Here is a 22,471-nt window from a genome sequence, read left to right on the forward strand (position 1 = left end):
AAAACACTCTACCAACACTATGATATTGATTTGTTTAATCGTTTTACTTGCTAAATTTTGTACTTTTCTTATGTATTTGAGTTTTGTTTGAAATCATGGTTCAGTTCAATGTTGTTTGGTTTCCAATGCGTCATATAAAACTTTTTAGAGAAACAGTGCTTAGGGGTAGGTTTAAATTTAAAAGAAGGTATATATAAGCCTAGTGCGGAAGACGGAGACATTTAACTGAATAAAAGCTTTGTTAGGTTTTGAACTCGAATATGGATCAGTCAATATCATTTAAAAGTTGGTAGGTAAAAAAACATACAAACTAATCATCATTTTAACATTTTGGACTTTCCCTCCTACTCTATTATAAACTAAGTCCAATTCTTTTTGCCTAAATAATGAATAATTAATTATAAGAACATAAGAATAATATTCACCCTAAAAGTGAGGAAAGGACGTTCTTATCTCCCATTCTTTTTACTTGAATCAATTTTACAACTCTCACATATTAAAAGAAAATGATGCTGAATGTGAACAATTTCAGCAGTTCCACTGGAAACCAAGTTATTGATGTTTGTGTGTGACCACGAAAATAAAACCATATCTTACAATTTTCTTAAATTTTTTAAACCGTATTAGTTATGAATACCTTGTTCAAAGATTAGTTGAAGTTCGATACAGTACAGACATTCCCTTTACCAAAGACAAAATTCAATTTCTATTGTAGTAATCAGAGAAGAGAAAAAAATGTGTGTTCCAACTCTTAATAATAATAACACTCTTTCTTTGGCTGCGGCAACTTACCCAAACAAAACTATCTCGACTAATATAAGCGTATAATAAAACATTTAGAAATAGATTCTCATGAAAAAAAACACACATGTTACATTGCAAAATCGTCTCATCTTCCTCAACGCTGAAACACTGTCGTTTGATGCAGTGGGTAATAGTGAGTTACTCGGACTCTTTTAGCTTTTTGGAAGCAGACCCTTCTTCCTTATTCTTCTTCACTTTACCCTCCCTTCGCTCTCTCTTCACTCCCTTGGATTTATCCGGTAATGGAATTTTTCCAACCTGCAAACAAAGAGATTGAAACAATCAGTTTTGGGAATCTGTTTATGCACATTATGTATGTTCGTTCTTTACCTCCTGCTCAGGAATATAAACCCTCCCTAACTTCCCTAGTACATCATCTTGATCGACATTCTTCACCTGTAGAACAAACAAAGAATGAGTCGTTGGTCATCTGTTTCTACCAAATTTAAGGAAACATGACAACAAAATGTTAAAAGTACCTTCTTCTTGGGCTTATCTTTAGATGATTTCATAGCTTCTTTCCTTAGGCCTTCGTTGGGAAAACGGTTACGACGGATAACCAAGTCCATGGATGGACCTACTTCGACCAGCTCTATCCTAGGCACGATGGTCCCTGACTTTTTTAGCTTTATCGCGCAGTGAGTAAGGAAAACCTTAGCTGGTGATACCGCTGTGCATATGTAAGCACGGTCTAATCCTGTAAGATTTAGATTCTCCACAACCTGCAGACCAAATAATCCAACTTCTTTCAGGTCCTGTTATAAGCAAATTACATTCACAAGAAAACAATATTCACCTCGCCTCGGAAGAGATCCGTGAGGACTTCTTTAAGCTGCTTCAGCTCTTGTACATTCTCAAAACCTTCACCAGTAAAGCAAATAAAAGGCTTTGATCCTTCATGAGGTGCTATCTTCTTGTCGTAGGAAAACGATAGCAGAGATTTGAAGTTCTCAATCCCAACTTCAATTAGATCATAGACATGGTGATCATACATTCTTCCGAGCACTAGATTGTCAGGCCTTTTCTTTGAGTGAGAGCCATACTGCAACATAACAACATTCACCCAAACCAATGTCAGGTCTCACATCAAATGCAAGTTTGTTGATACACATTTCCAAATAGATTCTTTTGGCACGAGATAAAGTTAATCAACAAGCTTATCTTCTAGCAGTTCATCACAAAAGAGAACATATATGATCATAGGATAGAACATCTTTGAACAACTATAGTCAACAATCCATATGAAAGGTTATATCTTTAGCATATTCACATCTAGACAAGATGACAGACGTCTAAGATAATTACATAACCAAAACCCTATGCAGAGAGATCCCAATTGTGACAACAACAATTAAAAACAAGCTGCAACAGCTGCCAAGGCTTTTTTTTTTTCAAACAGGACATAAAACTTACCACAAAGATGCTACAATCTGTTTTGAGAGAGAAGAACTCTAATGAGGTTTCACCTCCACTCTCAAATGGCCTAATGTTCTCATTCCTCCTAGAGTACTTGATGGCACCTCCCTTCTTAAGACGGTACAGCTCCATCAACACAGAGCTAACTGTAGCGCTAGTCTTTGTTCCATGAAGTATCAATGTCTTCTTCCCGTTCTCAACCTGCAAAACCAATCAGATAACAAAGTGACTAACTTTACAGAGGCCCATCCATAATAAGACAGCTCAAATCATGATTCAACCTTCTTTTGTTTTAGCTTAATTTCACAGAAACGAATCAAACGTATACGAAGGAGCTTTGAGAGAACTCACCAGCTTAGGAGCTCGCTTTTCGAGGACTCGTTTGGCTTTGTGGGTCTTGGGAGTTCGTATTTCCATCATGACTGATGATTTTCCGGCAACTTCTGCAACGCGACGGTTCCGAGGAAGAAGATGAGGTTTTTCAATTCAAGTGATATGAAGAGGAAGAGGAAGAGGAGGAGCCTAGGGTTTTAACTTCAAATCTTCAACCAAAATAGTTTCCTCGTTAAATGAGACCCAAATGTATACACGATGGGCTCAGTCCAAGTATTTACGGCCCATTAAAGTTTTACCCAATTAGCATTTTGAATTTTTTTTTCTTTTGTAATTAATTTAATCACAAAAATCACATATTTCAACCTACACATTTTTCACAGATATTATGATGATTTTTCAGTCTGAATTAAAATTAGTTTCAAATAAATTACATTAGCTATCAAATTTAAATCAAAATTAACATTACCCGAAAATGATTGTGGTCAGTTCTGTTAACGATAAAATGTATTGATAGCGAAAGAGGCAATGAATTTGTCGGGTATGTATATCTAGGTTTTGATTTTTACGATTTTTTTTTTTGTTTCAGTAAGATCAATAAGGTTTTGGTTTATGCAATTGTTGTTTGGTTTCGGTAAAGATCGATTAGGTTTTCACTTCTGAGATTGTTGTTCGGTTTAATTAGATCGATTAGGTTTTGACTTATTCGACAGTTTCTTTGGTTTCGGTAAGATCAATTGTGTGTTTCGAAATTTTTACAGGATAGCAAACTCTTGAAATTTTTGGGTTCGAGACTATTTGATTTTTTCAACATGAATTTATCTTCAACATTTGAGAGGACTATCACTACCAAAATACTCCCTATTAGGGAATCATTACAATTTTTGGAGGAGTCAACGCAGAAACTCTTGCAAAGACACTATGAACTCTTAAGCAGCTGCAAACTTTGTTGGGGTATAACCTCTGATCAACCTCGTATTGTGTTTGTGTCAGTTTGTTGTCGCGATCCTCGGTTTCTTTGTGTATTTCACCTTGTATTATATTTTGGAAGATGTAAATTTAAATGAGGACCATAATCAATTGTGAAGTTGTAAACATTCATAAATCATATATGTATAAGATGATAAAAGTAATATAAAATTCTTCTAAATAGTTTTAAATCATTAAAATGTGTACTCTTTGAAGTGCTTACTCTGTACATTAATTAATTGGAGGATGAATGAAAAATTGAAATAATTAGATAATTTTAATGACACTTTTTACCAACAAGACAAAAGAATGTTGAATTTGTTTCTTAACTGTTTGTTTTGATTTTAGGCTGATATTTCTTTAAAAAATAGAGTAAACAGTTGCAGATTAGATATATATTCTAATACTGCATTGTTTCACAAATTTTCTAACATATATATATATATATATATATATATTCTAATATTGCATTGTTTCACAAATTTTCTAACATGAATCTAAAACATAGATATATAAGAGCAATTAATCTATGGAAATAAGTAATTATCCGCATATGACTGAAAACTGTTTTTGATATTTGTATGTGTGGTGAATGTAGGGGTGTTCAATCCGGATATCGGTTCGGTTTAGGTTCGGTTTTTTTCGGTTTTCGGTATTTCGGTTAGTAAAATATAACTACCATTCTAAATCCATATTTACTTCGGTTCGGTTAGGTTTATATACTGTCGGTTTTCGGTTTATTCGGTTTTATACCAATAAACATAATTATTTAGTTTGAGATCATATAAAATGAATTTTAGAGTCATATTGTCAACACAGTCATTTATTAAAAATATATTACATGTTCAAATAAATGAACAAAAAAAGTAAAAATGCTTCTACCATCAAATAAAATAATCAAATATATAATTAAAATCAGAGCCTGAAATTTTGAAAATAAAAATATGAAACAAAACAGAAACATAAAAGAAAAGTTTTTTCACTCTTCCATATTTAGTGTTCATTAAAGTCATGTTTTTTCGATTGAACACGAAACTCTGTTTGTTTATAGATAAGAAAAAAGTTGTGAAAATTTTTCATTAATTATTTTCCATCAAATTTATAATCTTCATATTAATTTAATGAATACTAAAATAAAGCAAAAAGATAAAAAAAAACTTAGAAAATAAGATATCTAAATTGCGATGTATTGTTATTTAATTATAGTTCAAGTGTAACAATTATATTTTCATGTGTTGTTATAAAATATAGAATTATGGTAATAGTTATTAACACAAATTTAACTTATATAACAATTATATTTTCATGTGTTGTTATAAAATAGATACATATTTACATGTTTCAACTTTTAATCGGTTTTGTTCGATTTATTCGGTTTAATCGGTTATATACCAAATAATATCCAAATTCTACGGTTTTTATAAAATTATATTCATTCGGTTTATATAGTATATACCAAAACCAAACCATATTGTCTATTTCGGTTCGGTTCAGTTCGGTACGGTTCGGTTTTATCATATTGAACAGCCCTAGGTGAATCCATTATAAAATCTAATCTTTATGTTTCATATTTTGGTTTTCTGAGGAGAATACGTCTTTTATGAAACTTTGTATGATTCAAATTATTTCAATCTTTTGTGGTTCTTTCATCATATTTTGAAAATTAAAATTATAATAATTTAGGGATGTAAACTTCAATTGGAGAATAATATCGTCCAAATGTAAAATGAACATAAAATTGTAAAATTTTACGTAAATATAAATATATAAGGATAATATCGTCCAAATGTAAAATGAACATAAAATTGTAAAATTTTACGTAAATTTTATGATAATATATTGTTATGTTGTCGTAGGTAACATCACTAATAGCATGGTGTAGACTCCAGTGACATTAAATAAAAGAGAAAATTGGAAAAAAGAAACACTTTCAACTTGGATTTGTTTCTCTAAAACTTTATCTACATTTTTTGTGTCGATAGGACTTTAATTTTTGTAAATACCCTTATACCCCAAATTAATCTAAATTAAATTTTATTTATTATATTTAGATATTTTAATTAGATTTTTTAATATAGTTTTATAAAGTAAAAAAGGTAAAATAGATAAAAAGTAAATACACATCGGTAAACCTAATTACCATCTATCATCTTCTCCGCCGATCTCCTTTCCTCTCTTCAATGGCGATTTCACCTCTTTCATCGGCTAAAACCCATAGTTTAGTCTATGTTCTATGTTTCTTCTTCTCTATTTCTTCTTCTGTGTTCTCTGTTTCGTCGTCCTCGTTTGCTCGTCGTCGTCGGCTCAGTTCTGTATTTCCTCATTAGTTTCATCAAATCCTACGATTTCTCACAAACGGTATGTGTTGATTTGATTTTTTCTCTAATCTCGCTTTCAGCTTCCTCCTTTTCCTTCTCAGACACGAATCAGGGAACTGGAGATTTGTTCTTCTTCTATGGTTTCTTTGGACGGTCTTCTTCTTCCTCTGCGTGTTTCTTTGGACGGTCACCATTAAACTCACTCACCATTTGACATTGACTGGCTATATATGTAGTTCAACGGTTTGGCATGGCTCTTCTTGGATGTATCCACAAACATCTCACTGCTCTACAAGGAGGTAATCCTAGTCACGGTAAACTAATCTCCTCTTGTACGAAGAGGTGGGTTGACCTATGTGGATAATAATGACAGGAGTTTGATCCTAGTCACAGTAAGCTTGCGGTGGACTTTGCGGTGAGCAGAGAACAAACGAACGAGAAGGGAGAGAAAATGTACATTCAGATAAGAATGGCAGAGTATGCAGAAGAGTTGTGGGAGTTGCTGAAAAAAAAAGACAACACCTTTGTTTACATGTGTGGTCTCAAGGGTATGGAGAAGGGTATCGATGAGATCATGATCTCACTTGCTGCTAAAGATCATGTGGAAGAACCAACCAAGTCTCTGCTGTACATGGTTGGGGGTTTGAAACAGGGATCGATTGGTTGGAGTACAAGAAGCAATTAAAGAGGAGTGAGCAGAGGAATGTGGAAGTCTACCAAGCAAGCTTGTGATGGATTTTGTTACTATTGTATTCTGTAGATAAAGGAGCTGATGCCATTGTCAATTATTCATTGTATGCATCTTTCATTTTTTCTTGCAACAATATTGTAATATTTTTTTATTGGAATACATACCAGCATCTCGCTACAAACAATATCATAGTACAGAAGAATTTGACATTTGAAAAGTGGCAAGTTCTAATGGACACAAATCGGCTGCAGTTCATGAATTGAGATTTGGCAAATTATAAAACTTAATTGTTCTAAGCAAACTACTTTCTATTCTTCAGTCAAGAACTTTGAATTGAGATCAAATTTTTTTAAAGTGAGATTGTAATAGACTAATAGAAAACAGTGGCATCACAACACCTTTTTCTTTGGTGCCATTTTCTTGATTCTCGCAACAAAGAGGATGCTGGTTGCTGAAGTGGAAGGGTAGAAGCGCACTGTTTTTGGAGTGCATCCACTTCTACATGGCCATTTCAGTCTCATGTAGCTCTGCATCGTCACCATCACTCAGTTTCATGTTACTTTGAAAGGTCTACGAGAAGTCCACTGCTTGAATGTTTCTTCATCACATGGCCCACCTGGATAATGAACTCTTTAGTGAAAAGTGTTGCTTGCTGTACAAGGTAGGTTTGTGGTAGGTGGAAGTGAGATAGTAGTTCTATCAGCAAGGAAAAATTGACTCCTTTCACCGAGATCATATTTTTGAACCATGTTCTGCAGACAGAGAGGCGATGCCCTTAACACCCAATAGGTCTAGCATCATACAAAGTTTAGCACCTTAGAAATAGACGCATTTTTATCTGAGACAAAAGCTAGGTCTTGACAATCAGCAATAACCACTTTCAACTGTCTGAAGAACCACCCCCATGAATCGTCATTCGCTGAATCAACAACTCCAAATGCAATCGGATACAAATTAGAGTTACCATCTACTGCAGTAGCAACAAGTAGAACTCCTTTGTATTTTTCAGAAAAGTTCCATCAACAACAATCACTCTTCGCATTGCATTGTAGAATGTGGAGAAAATATTCTCAAATATATTTTGAGAGATTTAGGGTAGATTTAGTTTAGATTTAAAAAAAAACTTCTTTAACCGAATATGGAAGTTTCCATATTTTCACGATTTGCCTAGAATATGTACACTACTTAAGCAGAACACCGTATAGTAGGTGAAAAATATATTCTTCCTATAGGCATCATATAAGGTAAAAGGCAGAACAAGTTATGTCACGTAATATAACCAACCTATATCATTGAGTTGTGGCTATATATCGTTATCAAACTGTAGGTAGACCGACGATATCTTTCTTAATTATAACGTAATCGATTCTATCTAAGCTAGAATATACAAGAAATGTTAGTTTACGGTATATACCCTTGATATATATATGTTTAAAACTTAGAATCGGACATATAAACTAGGTAGATTACCAGAATGAGTTTTCTAACTGTACCTAGAAGATAAAATAAAATATGATTCCAATTTTTTTTTTTAAGTTTAAACATATATATTGTCATACTTATGTTTTCAACAGTTTTCATATTTTTTTACATTTTTAAAATTCAATTTACTATTTTTCCCCTTAAAGAAGGGTAAAAAATGTGCAGAATTGCCAAAAGTATGAGAAGTCTTATTGTGACAAACAAAAGTTCAAAGTATCCTGTTTTTCTAATTCTCCCTAAATAATATTGACCAAATATTTTATTGAGAGAAACCATGTATACTAAAATGACCACATAACCTAAAAAGCACTTGTAACTGGCCAATCATAAAAATTCCAGCATATGTTTACTACAAATTAACTAGAAATGATTAGCGTTATAGACATATAATAGGATAGTGGTTAAACTAAAATGAAGAATTTTACCAATTCTTTGATGTCTCGCGGGACTTGGGAAACGTCATCCATTATGATCAACTGAATGTCTCCATATAATTATATAAGGATATTATTATGATCATGAATGTATCGTTATGTTTATAAACATAAGGACCACATGACCAAATAGGATTTCAGCTCTAGAATTCTCTCTAGATATATCCTTCAACATTACACGCTCTGAGGAGAACTGTCCAAAAACCAACACAGTGTGAGATTTACAAGTTTCTCTCAAAAGGTATGATCTTGGTGCTGACATTGTGCAATCCATTATATCTTAACTGTTTCAGAGAGAAAGGAAGATGCAAGTAAGAGGTATTTACATGAACTGTTGTTCCTCCACAACACTTAGCTTTTTCATCCCTCGACTTTGAAAGAGTGTAATGTAAGACTATTTGAAAATCTATATGTATACTGCTCAACAATTGAGAATCCAATGAGATGACTGCTAACTCTTTCTCTAGTTTTCTATTTTCTGACAGTATATAACACAACACTTATACATATATAGCATATGAGGAGATGAGATGTATGTGGTTTTGTTATAATTCAAAATATTTACAGGTTTTTTTTATCTTTTACTTTTAGTTCACCGAATAGACTATGACATTCATGAAACAATGAAAATTTACAGAATCGTTTCCATGTTTTTTTTATCAAGTTGTCAAGGAGAAACAACAAAACATATGATGATGGTTCGTGTGAGATTTACAATTTTCTCCTAAAAGGTACGATCTTGGTGGGTTCTTCACACTTGAGATTGTGCAATCCGTTCTTGCTTTCCTGTTTTAGAGAGTAAGATTCAAGTAACTAGAGTTATAAACATGAATGAACGGTCTTGTTCCTCCACAACAATTTGATTTTCATCCTACGAGTCAGGTCACTCTCAAATCTTCATCTACTATTGCACTAGACAGACAAAGTAAAAGAGCCTCTAATTTAGATTCACCACCACAGACATGGCAAGAACAGAAGACCCCCAAGATGTCATAGACAGAGTAAGTATGCATATGAGTATATGAGTTGAGAAAAACAGAGAAGGCATTATTACCTTGTAAAGACTTTTCGAGGTCTTGTAATTGCTTGATGAAACCGGCGTTGGGACTTGCCACAGGTCTAATGCTCTGAACATGTTGCAATGCTTGGGCTAAAGTCATTCCGTGTTTCTTCATGAGGTAAGCAACAACTACAGTGACACTACAAGGAGAAAAACATTGAGGAAAGAGAGTGTCATAAAACAAAGCAAGTTCAAATCTCAATGAGAACCAAACCTGCGTGACTTGCCAACGAAGCAATGGACAAGAACGCTACCGCCTAGCTTCTTGGCTTCATCAATGAAATCGAAACACTCATCGAAATACACTTCCAAATTGGTGTCTTCCTTATCCACAACTACAAGCAAGAAAGCAAGTAAATCCCATCACAAAGAGGCAACAAAAAGGTGAGAACTTTACAATATATATGGGATCATACGTTATGTACCTCGAACAACCTTGTAGAGGAAATCATCAGGGTGAGCAGGTCTCAAGGAGGAAGCCACGGTTAAGATATGGGTAACGTTGTAAGATTTCAAGAGGTTCTTGTTGCAAGCTGCAGCCACGGATCCGAGATAAAGACCCTCTTGGATAAGGGAAGGGACATTGTCTTCTGTATAGGCACGAGCGACTTTGATAACACGAACAAGCGCTTGGATCTGATTCTTGACGGTTTCGTTATACTCATCCATTGATGATGATCCTCTGTCTCTAGAACTCCTGAAATTGGAATTGAATCATTCGTTCAGTTTGAAACCAAATGAACAAAATTAGGGTTCCCCAAATTTTAACATCAACAGATGAATTGAATACTTGTAGAAGAAGAAGAAGATCTTACATTGGAAGAGATGGTGAGCAGGAGAAAACAAATCGTGGTGATTGGAATTAGAGAAGGTAGAAATTGGCAAACTGCATGGTTCTCCAGGTTTTGGGGAAGGAGAAGGAGGCAAGATGGGGACAAATGTTAATTTTTCTTTTTTTCCCAAGGACGAAAATATTTAAATATTTTTAACCAAGTCCTATAATTGTAAGAATATTGGACAGCGGACCGAAACGTTAACTGAAATTTTCAGTTCCATTTTTTTTTTTTTAAACGCCGGATAATTATACTATTACAATTATGAAAAATATTACAGACGATTCTACAGCCGACAATTCTACTTGCCGTATGAGGATTCACACCTGACTGTATCACCTGAGCCGTCCTATAAGATCCATGTTTGACGGTACTCCTTGCGCCATGCTGCAAATCTCTTGTAAGTATTTTCTCTTTTAATTCGCATAATTCCGCTTTCTCCGGGAATTGAAACCCAAACCTTTTGATGTAGAATCATTAATGAACCTTTGGTCAAACCACTGGACCAAATGGGCTTCCACCAGTTCCAGTTTACTACGATTGGGGGAGTTTAGTTTAATTTGGTACATCTTAAATAAATTTCGGTCATTAGATAAACCAAACCATACCAACTCTCACCAAAATTCTGAACCAAGTTACAATTTCGAACCCAACAATGGAAAAACTGATACCACTCAAATTACCCTAAGGAGTGATTTATACTCTCTCAAATAAGAGGTCGAGTTGCAGTACTTAGGGATCGAATTCACAGGGAGCTAGGGAACCTATAGATTCTAATATGATTTGTTAAGCAAGATGTTTTAAGATTTTTAAAAGTAAATTGCAGTTTTATATTGAACAACTATTTGTTCAATAACAAGTTTTGGGGTTTTGGTGCTTAAAAATGAAATAGCTATACTTAGGGTTTTTATTCAGGAAAGTTAGAATTATAATTCTATAGATGCCTAACGAGTTGCATGCATGATAATGTAAAGCTCAACTATTTGATCAACAAGTCTTTCGGCCTTTGCGAGCATTGACTTGTTGACTATTAACAAGATCTATGATCTCAACTCTCGTTATATTGATCTATAGAAAGTGTCGATCGATATTCCAATGGGCGTATCGATCAATACACCTTTTGCACCGTCGATCGACTATTCAAGTATGATATCGATCGACACGCTCTAGTCAATCTTTATGCGCAGGTTGAATGAATGCTTACTAAGCTCACTAGATCAGCTCTCGCCTTGCTCATAGCAAGAAACAAAGCTCCATTAGAATGTTTTCAGGATGAGAATTAACTATGGCTTTTATCAATCAATCCTAGGGCAAGTTCTAGGTAGCTAATCTAGACACATGCATTACTGAACAATTTTAAAGATGATTATCATAACTCAGCATTCTATAGTTGGGGCTAATCCCTCCTAATCTATTTAAACCCTAAAATCTAACAAGAGAACTACTCAGACATGGCTAAGCAATTCATAACAATAGTTAGGTATAAAAACTTCATAGAATAACTAGGATAAATATCAATGGAGTTCCAATCACAAATTATAACTTTGGATCTTCTCTCCTATCTATCAATAAAACAATGAAGCACAAAGAAAGGCACACTTTTCCTCTAACATGGCAGCAAAGCTTATATAATTAGGGTAAAACACGTCAGGGGCAATCTTGTAAAATAGTGAAATATTGGGCTTCAAGTCGGCTGTGACCAAGCGGGCTTTCTGCGCGCTTCGCTATCGATCGACTCCATGACTTGTGTATCGATCGATTCTAGCACTCCAATATCGCCCGATTGTCGATCTCGAAGGTCATCTCGAGTGCTTGCTCTAAATATCTCCAAAATGCTCCAAAATCATCACTTATCTCCAAAACATTCCTAATCTTATAAATATAATACATAGACTCTATAATAATATAAATATTAGTAAAAACACCTATAAACTATGGATGAAAATGGGTCAAATCCATAGTCTATCAAAAACCGAAAATCTGAATTTTTTTATCAAAACCATAACCAAAAACTTTAGTTAATTTCGGTAAAATTTTCATCAATCAAATAACATAAATGTTGAACCAAACCAAATTTTTGCTCTGTTTAATTCGGCAATCGGCATAATTTTGTGCTAACCAAAACTATTCATAATTTATATTTTTTTGTTATTGTCACTATGCACAAGGGTAATGCAGAGGAGCACAACTTCCATATCAAATCCTCAGTAACTACAATGCGACTTTTGACATGAAAATAAGGGATATAGTAGAATGCAACAGTAATATGAGCATATATGAATAAGGTGATTACCAATTCAATGGCGTATATGGAAGAGCAGAAACCTCTTGTTTTACACGGAATAGTATTCTCAAAGGACCTCTTTAATCAATGGCAGCACTCTGATTTCTGTATAAGTCGGATAACCGGACTGACAAAAACGATATAATAAAAGCAATAAGTTAAGGAAATTGACGATTTGTAAAGCGAATACAAGAACAATAAGAAATCGTATTCGCAAATAAACATGGAGGCGAGATATAATCTCTTTCCTTAATTATAAATATTCACTCCGTTAGTGAGACGGTACTGTACGAATATCGAGTCCCAGGATACAACCATGGCAGACGAATCACGCTTCACTCGTGATCGCTCTATCGAACTATAAACTCAACGAAACACTCTCGGTTTTGTGACTTACGGTAAGGGAATTTTTCTGTTGGTTTCGATGTGAAAAAAGTTTTTAAATGAATGAAGAGGATAGGTGATATTTAAAGAGACGGAGAAGACCCACTTCCCGCAACAGCCGCTGCACGTGGGCGAGAATCTCGCGGAGATCAAGGGATGTTGAGTTGCGAAACTTATTCCCCAAGACTCTCTCTTATCTCGTTTAAAACTTTTGAGAGGATAAAATACATGACATTTTTATTTTCTAGACAAACTACTTGTCGTTTTAAATAAAATTGCATGCTGTTTTTTCCCGAAATGAATGGCAAAACGTTGAGTTTAAATTGGTCCAAAAAGAATCTTATTGGACCGGAGACCTCCACCAAGACCCAAGACCCAAGATCCACGTCCACGCCGAGCCGGTCGGACGGCGGTGGCGCGCGCGTAGGGAGCCTTCCTCTCTCTCCAAGCTATTTAACACATGATATCAAGTGACCATATATAAACAGCTATCTTCCTCTTGTTCCCACCGATGTGGGACAAGTCTCTTTGTATCATTATTAATGTTTTTTGGGCTGTTAAACACACAGGCCCAAGTCATTTGTTTTTCACAATTTTCATTAAAGCCTAATGACTATTAATGGATCCAGCAATCCCCCACATGAATATAAATGATTATTCTAAACATATGTAGACTAAATGCAGACTCGATAGAGTTTAAAAACTATATTTATTCTAATCTTGACTAGACTAGATAGACTTATCGAGAGTGTTTGCGAAAAATTCATTGTGTTTGAGTTGGCGGCATTTTTAAGCCTTGAACCACTCATAGTTAATATCTGTTGGGTTTACTTTACCAGAAGGTGAACATGATGTCTTGAACCAACAGGTGTTTTATGTAGACCGAGACAACATGCATAACGCAGCGTCATTTTCTCGTAGAACTTAGTTCTCTATTGTGTTCATTGTGGCCCTGAACTATTCATGGTTTTCATGAGTGAACTTAGAGAATATAGTCTTGCATTCATTCTCCTAGAAACGGTCTCATTTCATACTCATTAGGTGATTGACCATGAAAAGTATTGAGTAATACTCCGCTTTGGAAGCTATGGAATCATTAAAAGCTTATGCTTATCCTTCTCACATTTGTTAGCACTTTTATCATCTTAGGAGCTGGGAAAAGACTACTTTGTCTCAAGTGCTTTGGTTAGATTCAGTTTGATTTTGTTTTCCCTTTGAACCTACGTCTTGGGATCTCCAGTCATGATAGGTAGGGTTGCAATCAAGCATCCTCATTCGTTATAAGCTTTAAACTCATTCCTTTTGATGATTTAGCAACAACATCTCGTGGCAAACCTTTTGTAAATGGATCCGCTAGGTTGTCAGCCGATTTGATGTAGTCTATTGTGATTACACCAGTTGAGATAAGTTGTGTAATGGTTTTATGTCGTCTTCTGATGTGACGAGATTTACCATTGTAGAGATTACTCTGTGCCCGAGCTATAGCTGATTGACTATCACAATGTATGCGTATAGCTGACACATGTTTCTCCCACATAGGAATATCTTACAAAAAATTCTAAGCCATTCAGCTTCTTCTTCTGCTTTGTCTAAGGCTATGAACTCAAATTCCATGGTGGATCTGGCTAACACTATTTGTTTGGTAGATTTTCATAATATTGTTGCTCCTCCTAATGTAAAGACATATCCACTTGTGAATTTTGACTTTTTATCACTGTATCCTTCTAAAATTGTTGGTTCTTTACCATAGTGAAGTCCAAAATCTTTGGTGTAACGCAATTAATTAAGTACTCTCGTTATAATTTTCCAGTGTGTATGACATGGATTACTTGTATATCGACTAAGTATGTTTACTGCATGCGCTAGATCTGGTCTCGTACAATTAGTCAAGTACATGAGACTTCCGATCACACGTGCATACTCATTTTGTGAAACCACTTCACATGAATTCTTTGTCAAGTGCATTTGGGGATCTAACGGAGTTTTTGCCGTACTTTTAGAGTAATTTTTAAATCTCTCAAATATTGTTTGAGCATAATGAGAATGGATTAAGGTAATTTCGTTTGAATTTCTTGTGACTTTAACCCCGAGAATTACATCTGTTAATCCCAAGTATTTCATCTCAAATGTCCCTTTGAGCATGTTCTTTGTTTGATTGATAATGTCATTATTGCTTCCAATAATAAGCATATCATCTACATATAGACATAGCAAAACATACGCATTTTTGGTTGTTTTGTGGTATATACATTTGTCACATTCATTTATTTTGAAACTATTTGACATCATTGTATTGTCAAATTTTTCGTGACATTGTTTAGGAGCTTGCTTAATCCCATAAAGTGACTTTACAAATCGGCATAATTTGTCTTCCTGTCCAGGAATGACAAAAATCTCAGGTTGTTTCATGTAAATTTCTTCTTTTAAGTCACCGTTTAGAAAAGCGGTTTTTACATCCTTTTGATGAATTTCTAGGTCTCTTAAGGCTGTGATTGCTATCATCAATCTTATTGATGTTATTCTCTTTACTGGAGAATATGTATCAAAATAGTCAAAGCCTTCCTTTTGTCGGAATCCTTGAACTACAAGCCTAGACTTGTATTTTCTACCAGGTTTTCGTGTAATTATCCATCTATTTCCTAATGCTTTGCAGCCAGGTGGTAAATCTGTTATGTACCATGTATAATTTTGCATGATAGAATCAAATTCACTTCTGACAGCTTCGTTCCAAAATAGAGCTTCTGGTGAAGCCATGGCTTATGCCAAAGTTTTTGGAATATTTTCTACTAAAAATGCCATTAGAAAATCTTCACCAAAAGATTTTTTCTTGAGAACTTATTTGCTTCTTCGAGGTTCATATTTTTCTTCATTTTCTGAAATATAATTTATAGAAATCTCGACGTTTGTCTTCGTTTCTGAGTCCTTGTCGTTGTCTCTTTCTTTCCGAGTTCATTTTGAACCTTGTTTTTTCCTTGCATGGAAAAATATTTTCGAAGAAATATGCATTTCTTGATTCCATGACTGTATTTACATGAATGTCTGATATTTCAGATTTATGTACCATAAATCGATAAGAACTACTGTTATGTACATATCCGATGAAAATGCAATCCACTGTTTTAGGTCCAATAATGATCTTTTTTGTGGCGGTACCGCAACTTTTGCCAAGCACCCCTACACTTTGAGGTATTTATACGAAGGATGATTACCTTTTCATAATTCATATGGAGTTTTGCCAGTTACTTTGTGTGGAATTTTGTTGAGGATATAATTAGTAGTAAGCAATGCTCCCCCCCCCCCCACATGTTCTGGGGTAACCCATATTCCTGCAACATTGCATTCATCATCTCTTTTAGAGTTCAATTTTTTCGTTCAGCAACTCCATTAGATTCTGGTGAGTAAGGAGCTGTAGTTTGATGGATTATTCCATATTCTTTACATAATGCATTTAATGGACCAACATACTCGCCTCCTCTGTCGCTTCTAACTACTTTAATAGTTGTTTAAGTTAATTTTCGACCTCGAGTTTAAATTCTTTGAATTTTGCTAAGGTTTCATCTTTGCTATGTAATAAATATACATAACAATATTTTGTGCAGTTATCTATGAAGGTCACAAAGTACATTTTCCCACCTCTAGTCTGTATGTATTTTAAATCACATTAATCAGTGTGAATTAAATCTAGAGGTTTGTTTGTTCTTTCAACACGAAGTGATGGCGTTTTTGTGAGCTTAGCCTGTACGCGTACTTCACATTTTTGTTTACTTATTTTGCATTTAGGAATTAGATTTAAATTCATTAATCTTTGTATAGATTTTTAGTTTATGTGGCCTAATCTTTCATGCCATGTATTAAAAAGACTCAACCAAATAAGCAACTGGCTTCTTATTCATTGAAACATTTGGAGCTACAACTTTCGGATAGACTGTCATTACATTTATTTTGACAAGTCCATCCATAACATACCCCTTTCCCAAATACATCCCATTCTTCGTAATCACGAGCTTGTCTGCCTCAAGACTTGTGACGAATCTATTCTTGCTGAGCAAGGTTCCCGAGAACAAGTTCTTCCTCATGTCAGGCACATGCTTCACATTCGTCAGAATGACTTCACGCCCAGATGTCATCTTCAAAACAACATTGCCACGGCCTTCAATCGTGGAGACTGTAGTGTTTCCCATGAACAGCGTCTCCTGAGTCTTGCTTTTCTGATAAGTGCTGAACATCGCCCCATCAGTGCAAATGTGGGTGGTCGCTAATGTGTTATACCACCATTCCTTGGGGGTTGCTGCCTTCAGCCATGTTAACCTCAGTCACCATTGAAACGAGATCCTCCTCAGTGAGATTCACTTGATGCTTTTCATTTCTGATCTTGCTGCGACACTCAGCGGTCTTGTGTCCCACTTTGTGGCAGTAGTGACACTTCCCCTTGAATTTCCCCGCATTCGCATTGATTTCAATGTCTTTGTTCTTGAAGTTTTTTCCAGAAGCCTTCAGGGCTGCAACAGATTTGGAAGGCTTGGCAGGAGAATGTGTGTGTGTGCCTTTCCTTTGCCTTTGTGCTCAACAATGTTGACACTATGCTCCTTAGCAGTGACCTTGTCAGCAGTTCGGTTTCTGGATTCCATCTGAAGCCTCATGATAAGCTCCTCGAGCCCCATCTTTTTCTTCTTGTGCTTTAAGTAGTTCTTGAAATCCGCATAGCTTGAATGAAGCTTTTCAATGAAGCTGGGAGTTGTGAATGTCTCACAGATGGACATTCCTTCGGCAGCGATTTCATGGCAAATGAGCTGAAACGCTTCCACCTAATCCATGATGGGTTTTTAATCCACCATTTTGAAGTCATGGAACTTTGAGACCACATACTTCTGGCAGCCATCATCCTCACCTCTGTACTTCTTGTCTAGGGATCTCCACAGCTCCTTTGCAGTGGGAATCTCACAGTAGACTCGGTACAATGGGTCAATGAGGCGACCCAAAATGTATCCTTTGCAGACAAAGTCGGAATGCACCCAGATGTCAACACTTGCGAGAGTGTGCACATCATCAATCCCGTAAGGGACAAGGGGCTTGTCCTCCTAGATGAATTTGTCCAGCTTCAGTGTTGTGAGGAAGAACAACATCTTCTTCTGCCACGTTTTGAAGCGTTTGCTATCAAACTTGTCTGGCATCAGTCCTTGAGTGAACACGCTAGGTAAAGATGGAGGATTTTGAACTACCACCAGACCACTTGTGGTTCCTGAAACTGAACCCGTCTGATAAAGACCAGCACTGAATAGGCTACAGCGCGTGGTTTCATCAGCACCATTACCCACTGGAAGGGTAGTTGTTGTTGTTGCTGCAGCGGTTGACGCTGTGTTTGTTCCAGCGGTTGTCACACCAATTGCATCAGTTGTTGCAACATTAAGTGGAGTCTGAATGACATTCTTGGTGTCAACGGGGATGTTGTTATCGTTCGTCATTGTTTTTCCTATAGAGAAAAACATGAAAGCGAATCAGTACTCCATTCAACAAATAACATATTACTTTAAAGAAAAATAATAGTTCAAAATTGATGGTTATTTTTGGTGTTTGAACCAAATCATATCGATATTAGTCTGGAAAAAAACGTTTTGCAAACTTGCTTAGAAAAGCGTTCGCATAAACCGTTTTGTATAGACTTTGAATGTTTCATAAACTCGCTTAAGGAAGCGGTTATGGAAACGATTCGTATACTCTTGTTTAAAGAATCGTATATCAAAAAACGTTTCGCGATAATGCTAGAGAGCAATCCGCAAATCGTTATGAAATACATAAGAAACGTTTCGCGGAAGGGCTATAAAGCAATTTGCATACACGTTTACAAAAGAACAAAGGAATGTTTCACGGATAAGTAAATAGTAAATCGCAAACATCGTTTCAGTGAAACCAGAAAAAGTTTCTTCGAATCGTATACAGATAAACGTTTTTCGGTAGTGCTATAGAGCAAAATGCAAACTGTTTATGAGATAACTAAGAAACTTTTCGCGGAAATGCTACAGAGAAAATCGCAAACATCGTTCTATAAACCGTTAACAAATCCTTGTTAAACCGTTTTTCAATCCGATCAAACGCTTTAAATAGAAAGCGTATTTAGAGTTAAGATTGTAGAAGCCGGATAACCGGACTGACATAAACGATATAATAAAAGCAATAAGTTAAGGAAATTGACGATTGGTAAAGCGAATACAAGAACGATAAGAAATCGTATTCGCGAATAAACATGGAGTCGAGATATAATCTATTTCCTTAACTCTAAATATTTGATCCGTTAGTGAGACGGTACTGTATGAATATCGAGTCCCATGATATATGTTAGACGAATCACGCTTCGCTCGTGATCGCCCTATCGAACTATAAACTCTACGAAACACTCTCGGTTTTGTGACTTACGCTAAGGGAATTTTGCTGTTGGTTTCGATGTGAAAAAAGTTTTTAAATGAATGAAGAAGAGAGGCGATATTTAAAGAGACGGAGAAGACCCATTTCCCGCAACAGCCGCTGCACGTAGGCGAGAATCTCGCGGAGATCGAGGGAAGTTGATTTGCAAAACTTATTCCCCAAGACTCTCTCTTATCTCGTTTAAAACTTTCGAGAGGATAAAATGCATGACGTTTTTATTTTCTAAACAAACTACTTGTCGTTTTAAATAAAATTGCATGCTGTTTTTTTTTCCGAAATGAATGGCAAAACGTTGAGCTTAAATTGGTCCAAAAAGAATCCAAGACCCACACCGAGCCGGCCGGATGGCGGCGGCGCACGTGAGGAGCCTTCCTCTCTTTCCAAGCTGTTTAACACATGATATCAAGTGATCATAAATAAACAGCTCTCTTCCTTTTCCTTTTGTTCCCACCGTTGTCGGACAAGTTCCATTGTATTATTATTAATGTTTTTTGGCTGTTAAACACACAGGCTTTTTCACAATTTTCATTAAAGTCTAATGGCTATTAATGGATCCAATCCAACAGTTTCAAGATACAAAAACACCGGCCACAAGGTTTTGTTAGGTGTAATTATGATGGGTTGGCAGTAAGAAAAAGAAAACAGAAACGAAACAATGGTTATAGCGGTATGGTTGGTTAGTTACAGTTACAGATTCAAGTGGATGTCATAATGGTGCATGACAGATCAATCAAAAGATTTATGGAGGAATCTTGAGCTGGGAATTACAAGCTCTCCTAATAGCAATGGAACATACATGGTCAAGAGGATATCGCAATGCTATTTTTGAAAGACAAGTTAAAATTCTTCATGTTTCTCTTATGATGTAGAGCTCCTGAACGATGTTTCCCTATCTTTGAAAATAGATTTTTTTTTTTTAAAAAGAAAGAATGAAAAAAAAGAAAAAGATTTAATATAGATATTTTCTTTTTCAGCAAATTAATTTTCTTGTTTTTTTCGGACAAATGTTCGGCATCATAAACCAAAATCACAACATAGCAACATGCTTCCAAAGAGGCTATAGAGAGTAAAGACACCAACAGAGAGTTTCATAGTTCGTCTCTCTTTATTTTCATTTACCAACACTATTAGTAGTAGTAGGAGTAGCAAATGTGATCACGTTAGACAACCTTTCTCATTCACTTAACGTAAGTCACAAACCAATCAAGCATCTCCTTGTGCGCTTCTTCTGCAGCTTTAACCGCGTCTGGGTCATCCGTCTTGTACCTAACTGTCCAACCGTGTGCCACTTTCGGGTATATCTTCACATAACTATTCACCTACACATTCCCGTGTTTTTTCAAGTCAATTAGTTTTATTTCTACAGTTTGAAAGAGATAAAACTCGTTGAGTTGCAGAAGAAGTAGAGCTTTACCTCAGGTTTGGAAGCAAGAATCTCCTCAAATTGCTTCAAGAGTGCTGGTGGAGACACCTGATCAATCTCAGCTCCTAGTATAGCAATTGGTACCTTCCCACCTGCACCAAACCATTAGGCGAGGCATGAGACTCATTGTTACTCATGTAACCATGTTTATGTCAGGAATCAAGATGGAAGTATCTATGTTATCAAAGTACTAATAGTCACTTACCCTTGATATCATCGACCGTGACAAAAGAAGGATGAAGCAAAACATCTGCTTGAACAAGCTCTTGCTTAGACAATTCCACCACCACTTTTGCTGAAGATCCATCCATTAAGACAAGATAAGAAACATGCATTAGACACTTCAAAGATAAAAGAGTGTCACATATTTTCACTACAAACTCACCACCCCAACACATCCCTGCAGCTCCAATAGCAGTTATGCCTTTGGTCTTTATGGCTTCAATTACTGGCTTTGTGTCTTCAAATCCCTTATCCTGGGAAAAGGGAAAATGAAACTGATTCTCAGGTGGAATCTATAGAAACAACAGAACAATAAGACATAACACATAGTGGAACTTGTGAACAACGATGTTATGTTAGAAGGAAAACTGAGTTTAAGGATTAAGGATAAAGGAACAAACAGCGCCATGGTCTTTGATCCAGAGAGAGATGGGTCTCTCCTGATTAGAGGCATCAAAAGGATCTCCATAGAAGTAATCAGGAACCACAACATAGAATCCAGAAGCTCCAACCTTATCCGCAAGCGCCCTTAAAACATAACACAAAGAATTCAAACTCCATAGAATCTCGAAAACAACAAAGTGACTTGCAGAGAATACAATCAAACAGTGACTCAAAAGCTTTTTTCAAAAAAAAAAAAAACTGCAGCCAGTGAAACAGTCACATCTTATCCAAATGATATCAGATCAGATAACACAAAGTTCGAATTCTTAACACTTTAAAAGACTTTCAACTTGTAAAAATGCAACACCAATAAGCCTATTTATGCAAAATCTAACGAGAGTGGAACAAACTATTACCTCAAGTTTGGAGCTTCATACCCTGAAGAAGAAAATAAACGAAGCACAAGTCAGAACACAGAGATCAAATGGGTCCAATAAAAATCATGTCTTTGACTAAAACATATTTGAGTTTGAGATCAGAGCAAAGAAGAATGATTTACCAAAAACATCAGAGATGAGGATGACGCACAACTTGGAATCAAGAGAGCCAGAGACGTAAGCATCGAGCCCACCCAGCTTCTCCACATGACCCGACCCGGAGACCGGGTTAAGAGCCGGCGGGTTTTCGCAGCACTGAGGTCCCGACATGTGTTCTTCAGTTCAGATAGGTTAGAGAGACAGACAAAAATGACCAAACTCAATCATTACGTTTTCTTTTTGTAGCCTATTAAATAATGGCTATCGTGGTCATGATCTAACAACTACAGACAAAGTGACCGCCGCCATAGGCCTCCTCGATTTATACCAAAGGTGTGTAAAAAATTGGATGTCCTTCTGACCGTTTAGGCTGCGTGCCTAATCTATTTTTTATTTTTATTTATTTTTATTTTATTTTTTAATAATATTTTTTATTTATTTAATTGATTTAAAATTTGATAAATATAAATTATATTCA

General features: G+C 35.7%; 3 protein-coding genes across 3 annotated transcripts; all 3 read right to left on the bottom strand.

The window, feature by feature from the left end:
• Positions 1 to 682: 682 nt before the first annotated feature.
• On the bottom strand, positions 683 to 2,781 carry LOC106452908 (ribosome production factor 2 homolog). Its single transcript, XM_013895101.3, has 6 exons — positions 2,572 to 2,781; positions 2,218 to 2,421; positions 1,601 to 1,846; positions 1,284 to 1,526; positions 1,135 to 1,200; positions 683 to 1,062 (listed from the first exon to the last, which is right to left on the bottom strand). Exons 1-6 carry the CDS (start codon positions 2,638 to 2,640, stop codon positions 943 to 945), a joined length of 948 nt encoding a protein of 315 aa, XP_013750555.1. The 5' UTR covers positions 2,641 to 2,781; the 3' UTR covers positions 683 to 942.
• Positions 2,782 to 9,038: 6,257 nt separating this feature from the next.
• On the bottom strand, positions 9,039 to 10,486 carry LOC106345616 (dual specificity protein phosphatase 1). The gene is made up of 5 exons (XM_013784793.3): positions 10,323 to 10,486; positions 9,933 to 10,204; positions 9,722 to 9,842; positions 9,502 to 9,647; positions 9,039 to 9,233 (listed from the first exon to the last, which is right to left on the bottom strand). Coding segments are annotated over exons 1-5 (576 nt in total). The 5' UTR covers positions 10,325 to 10,486; the 3' UTR covers positions 9,039 to 9,198.
• Positions 10,487 to 20,364: 9,878 nt separating this feature from the next.
• Positions 20,365 to 22,339, bottom strand: LOC106452907 (endo-1,3;1,4-beta-D-glucanase). Its single transcript, XM_013895100.2, has 7 exons — positions 22,017 to 22,339; positions 21,874 to 21,895; positions 21,475 to 21,601; positions 21,237 to 21,327; positions 21,057 to 21,146; positions 20,843 to 20,943; positions 20,365 to 20,747 (listed from the first exon to the last, which is right to left on the bottom strand). Exons 1-7 carry the CDS (start codon positions 22,162 to 22,164, stop codon positions 20,607 to 20,609), a joined length of 720 nt encoding a protein of 239 aa, XP_013750554.1. The 5' UTR covers positions 22,165 to 22,339; the 3' UTR covers positions 20,365 to 20,606.
• Positions 22,340 to 22,471: the final 132 nt, after the last annotated feature.

This window comes from Brassica napus, chromosome C7, assembly GCF_020379485.1.
Source record: "Brassica napus cultivar Da-Ae chromosome C7, Da-Ae, whole genome shotgun sequence".
In the NCBI taxonomy this organism is placed as follows: Eukaryota; Viridiplantae; Streptophyta; class Magnoliopsida; order Brassicales; family Brassicaceae; genus Brassica; species Brassica napus.

Bases quoted from the DNA above. Each gene is read 5' to 3' on its own strand.
- LOC106452908 (XM_013895101.3), bottom strand. From the start codon at position 2,640: ATGATGGAAATACGAACTCCCAAGACCCACAAAGCCAAACGAGTCCTC. The intron at 2,422-2,571 runs GTGAGTTCTCTC...TTGGTTTTGCAG, and splicing joins AAAAGCGAGCTCCTAAGCTG to GTTGAGAACGGGAAGAAGAC. The intron at 1,201-1,283 runs GTACTTTTAACA...TTTGTTCTACAG, and splicing joins AAGATAAGCCCAAGAAGAAG to GTGAAGAATGTCGATCAAGA.
- LOC106345616 (XM_013784793.3), bottom strand. The intron at 9,843-9,932 runs GTACATAACGTA...TCTTGCTTGTAG, and splicing joins CCTCTACAAGGTTGTTCGAG to TTGTGGATAAGGAAGACACC. The intron at 9,648-9,721 runs GTTTGGTTCTCA...TTCTCCTTGTAG, and splicing joins TTCGTTGGCAAGTCACGCAG to TGTCACTGTAGTTGTTGCTT.
- LOC106452907 (XM_013895100.2), bottom strand. From the start codon at position 22,164: ATGTCGGGACCTCAGTGCTGCGAAAACCCGCCGGCTCTTAACCCGGTC. The intron at 21,147-21,236 runs GTGAGTTTGTAG...ATGGATCTTCAG, and splicing joins TGCAGGGATGTGTTGGGGTG to CAAAAGTGGTGGTGGAATTG. The intron at 20,748-20,842 runs GTAAAGCTCTAC...GGGAATGTGTAG, and splicing joins TTCTTGCTTCCAAACCTGAG to GTGAATAGTTATGTGAAGAT.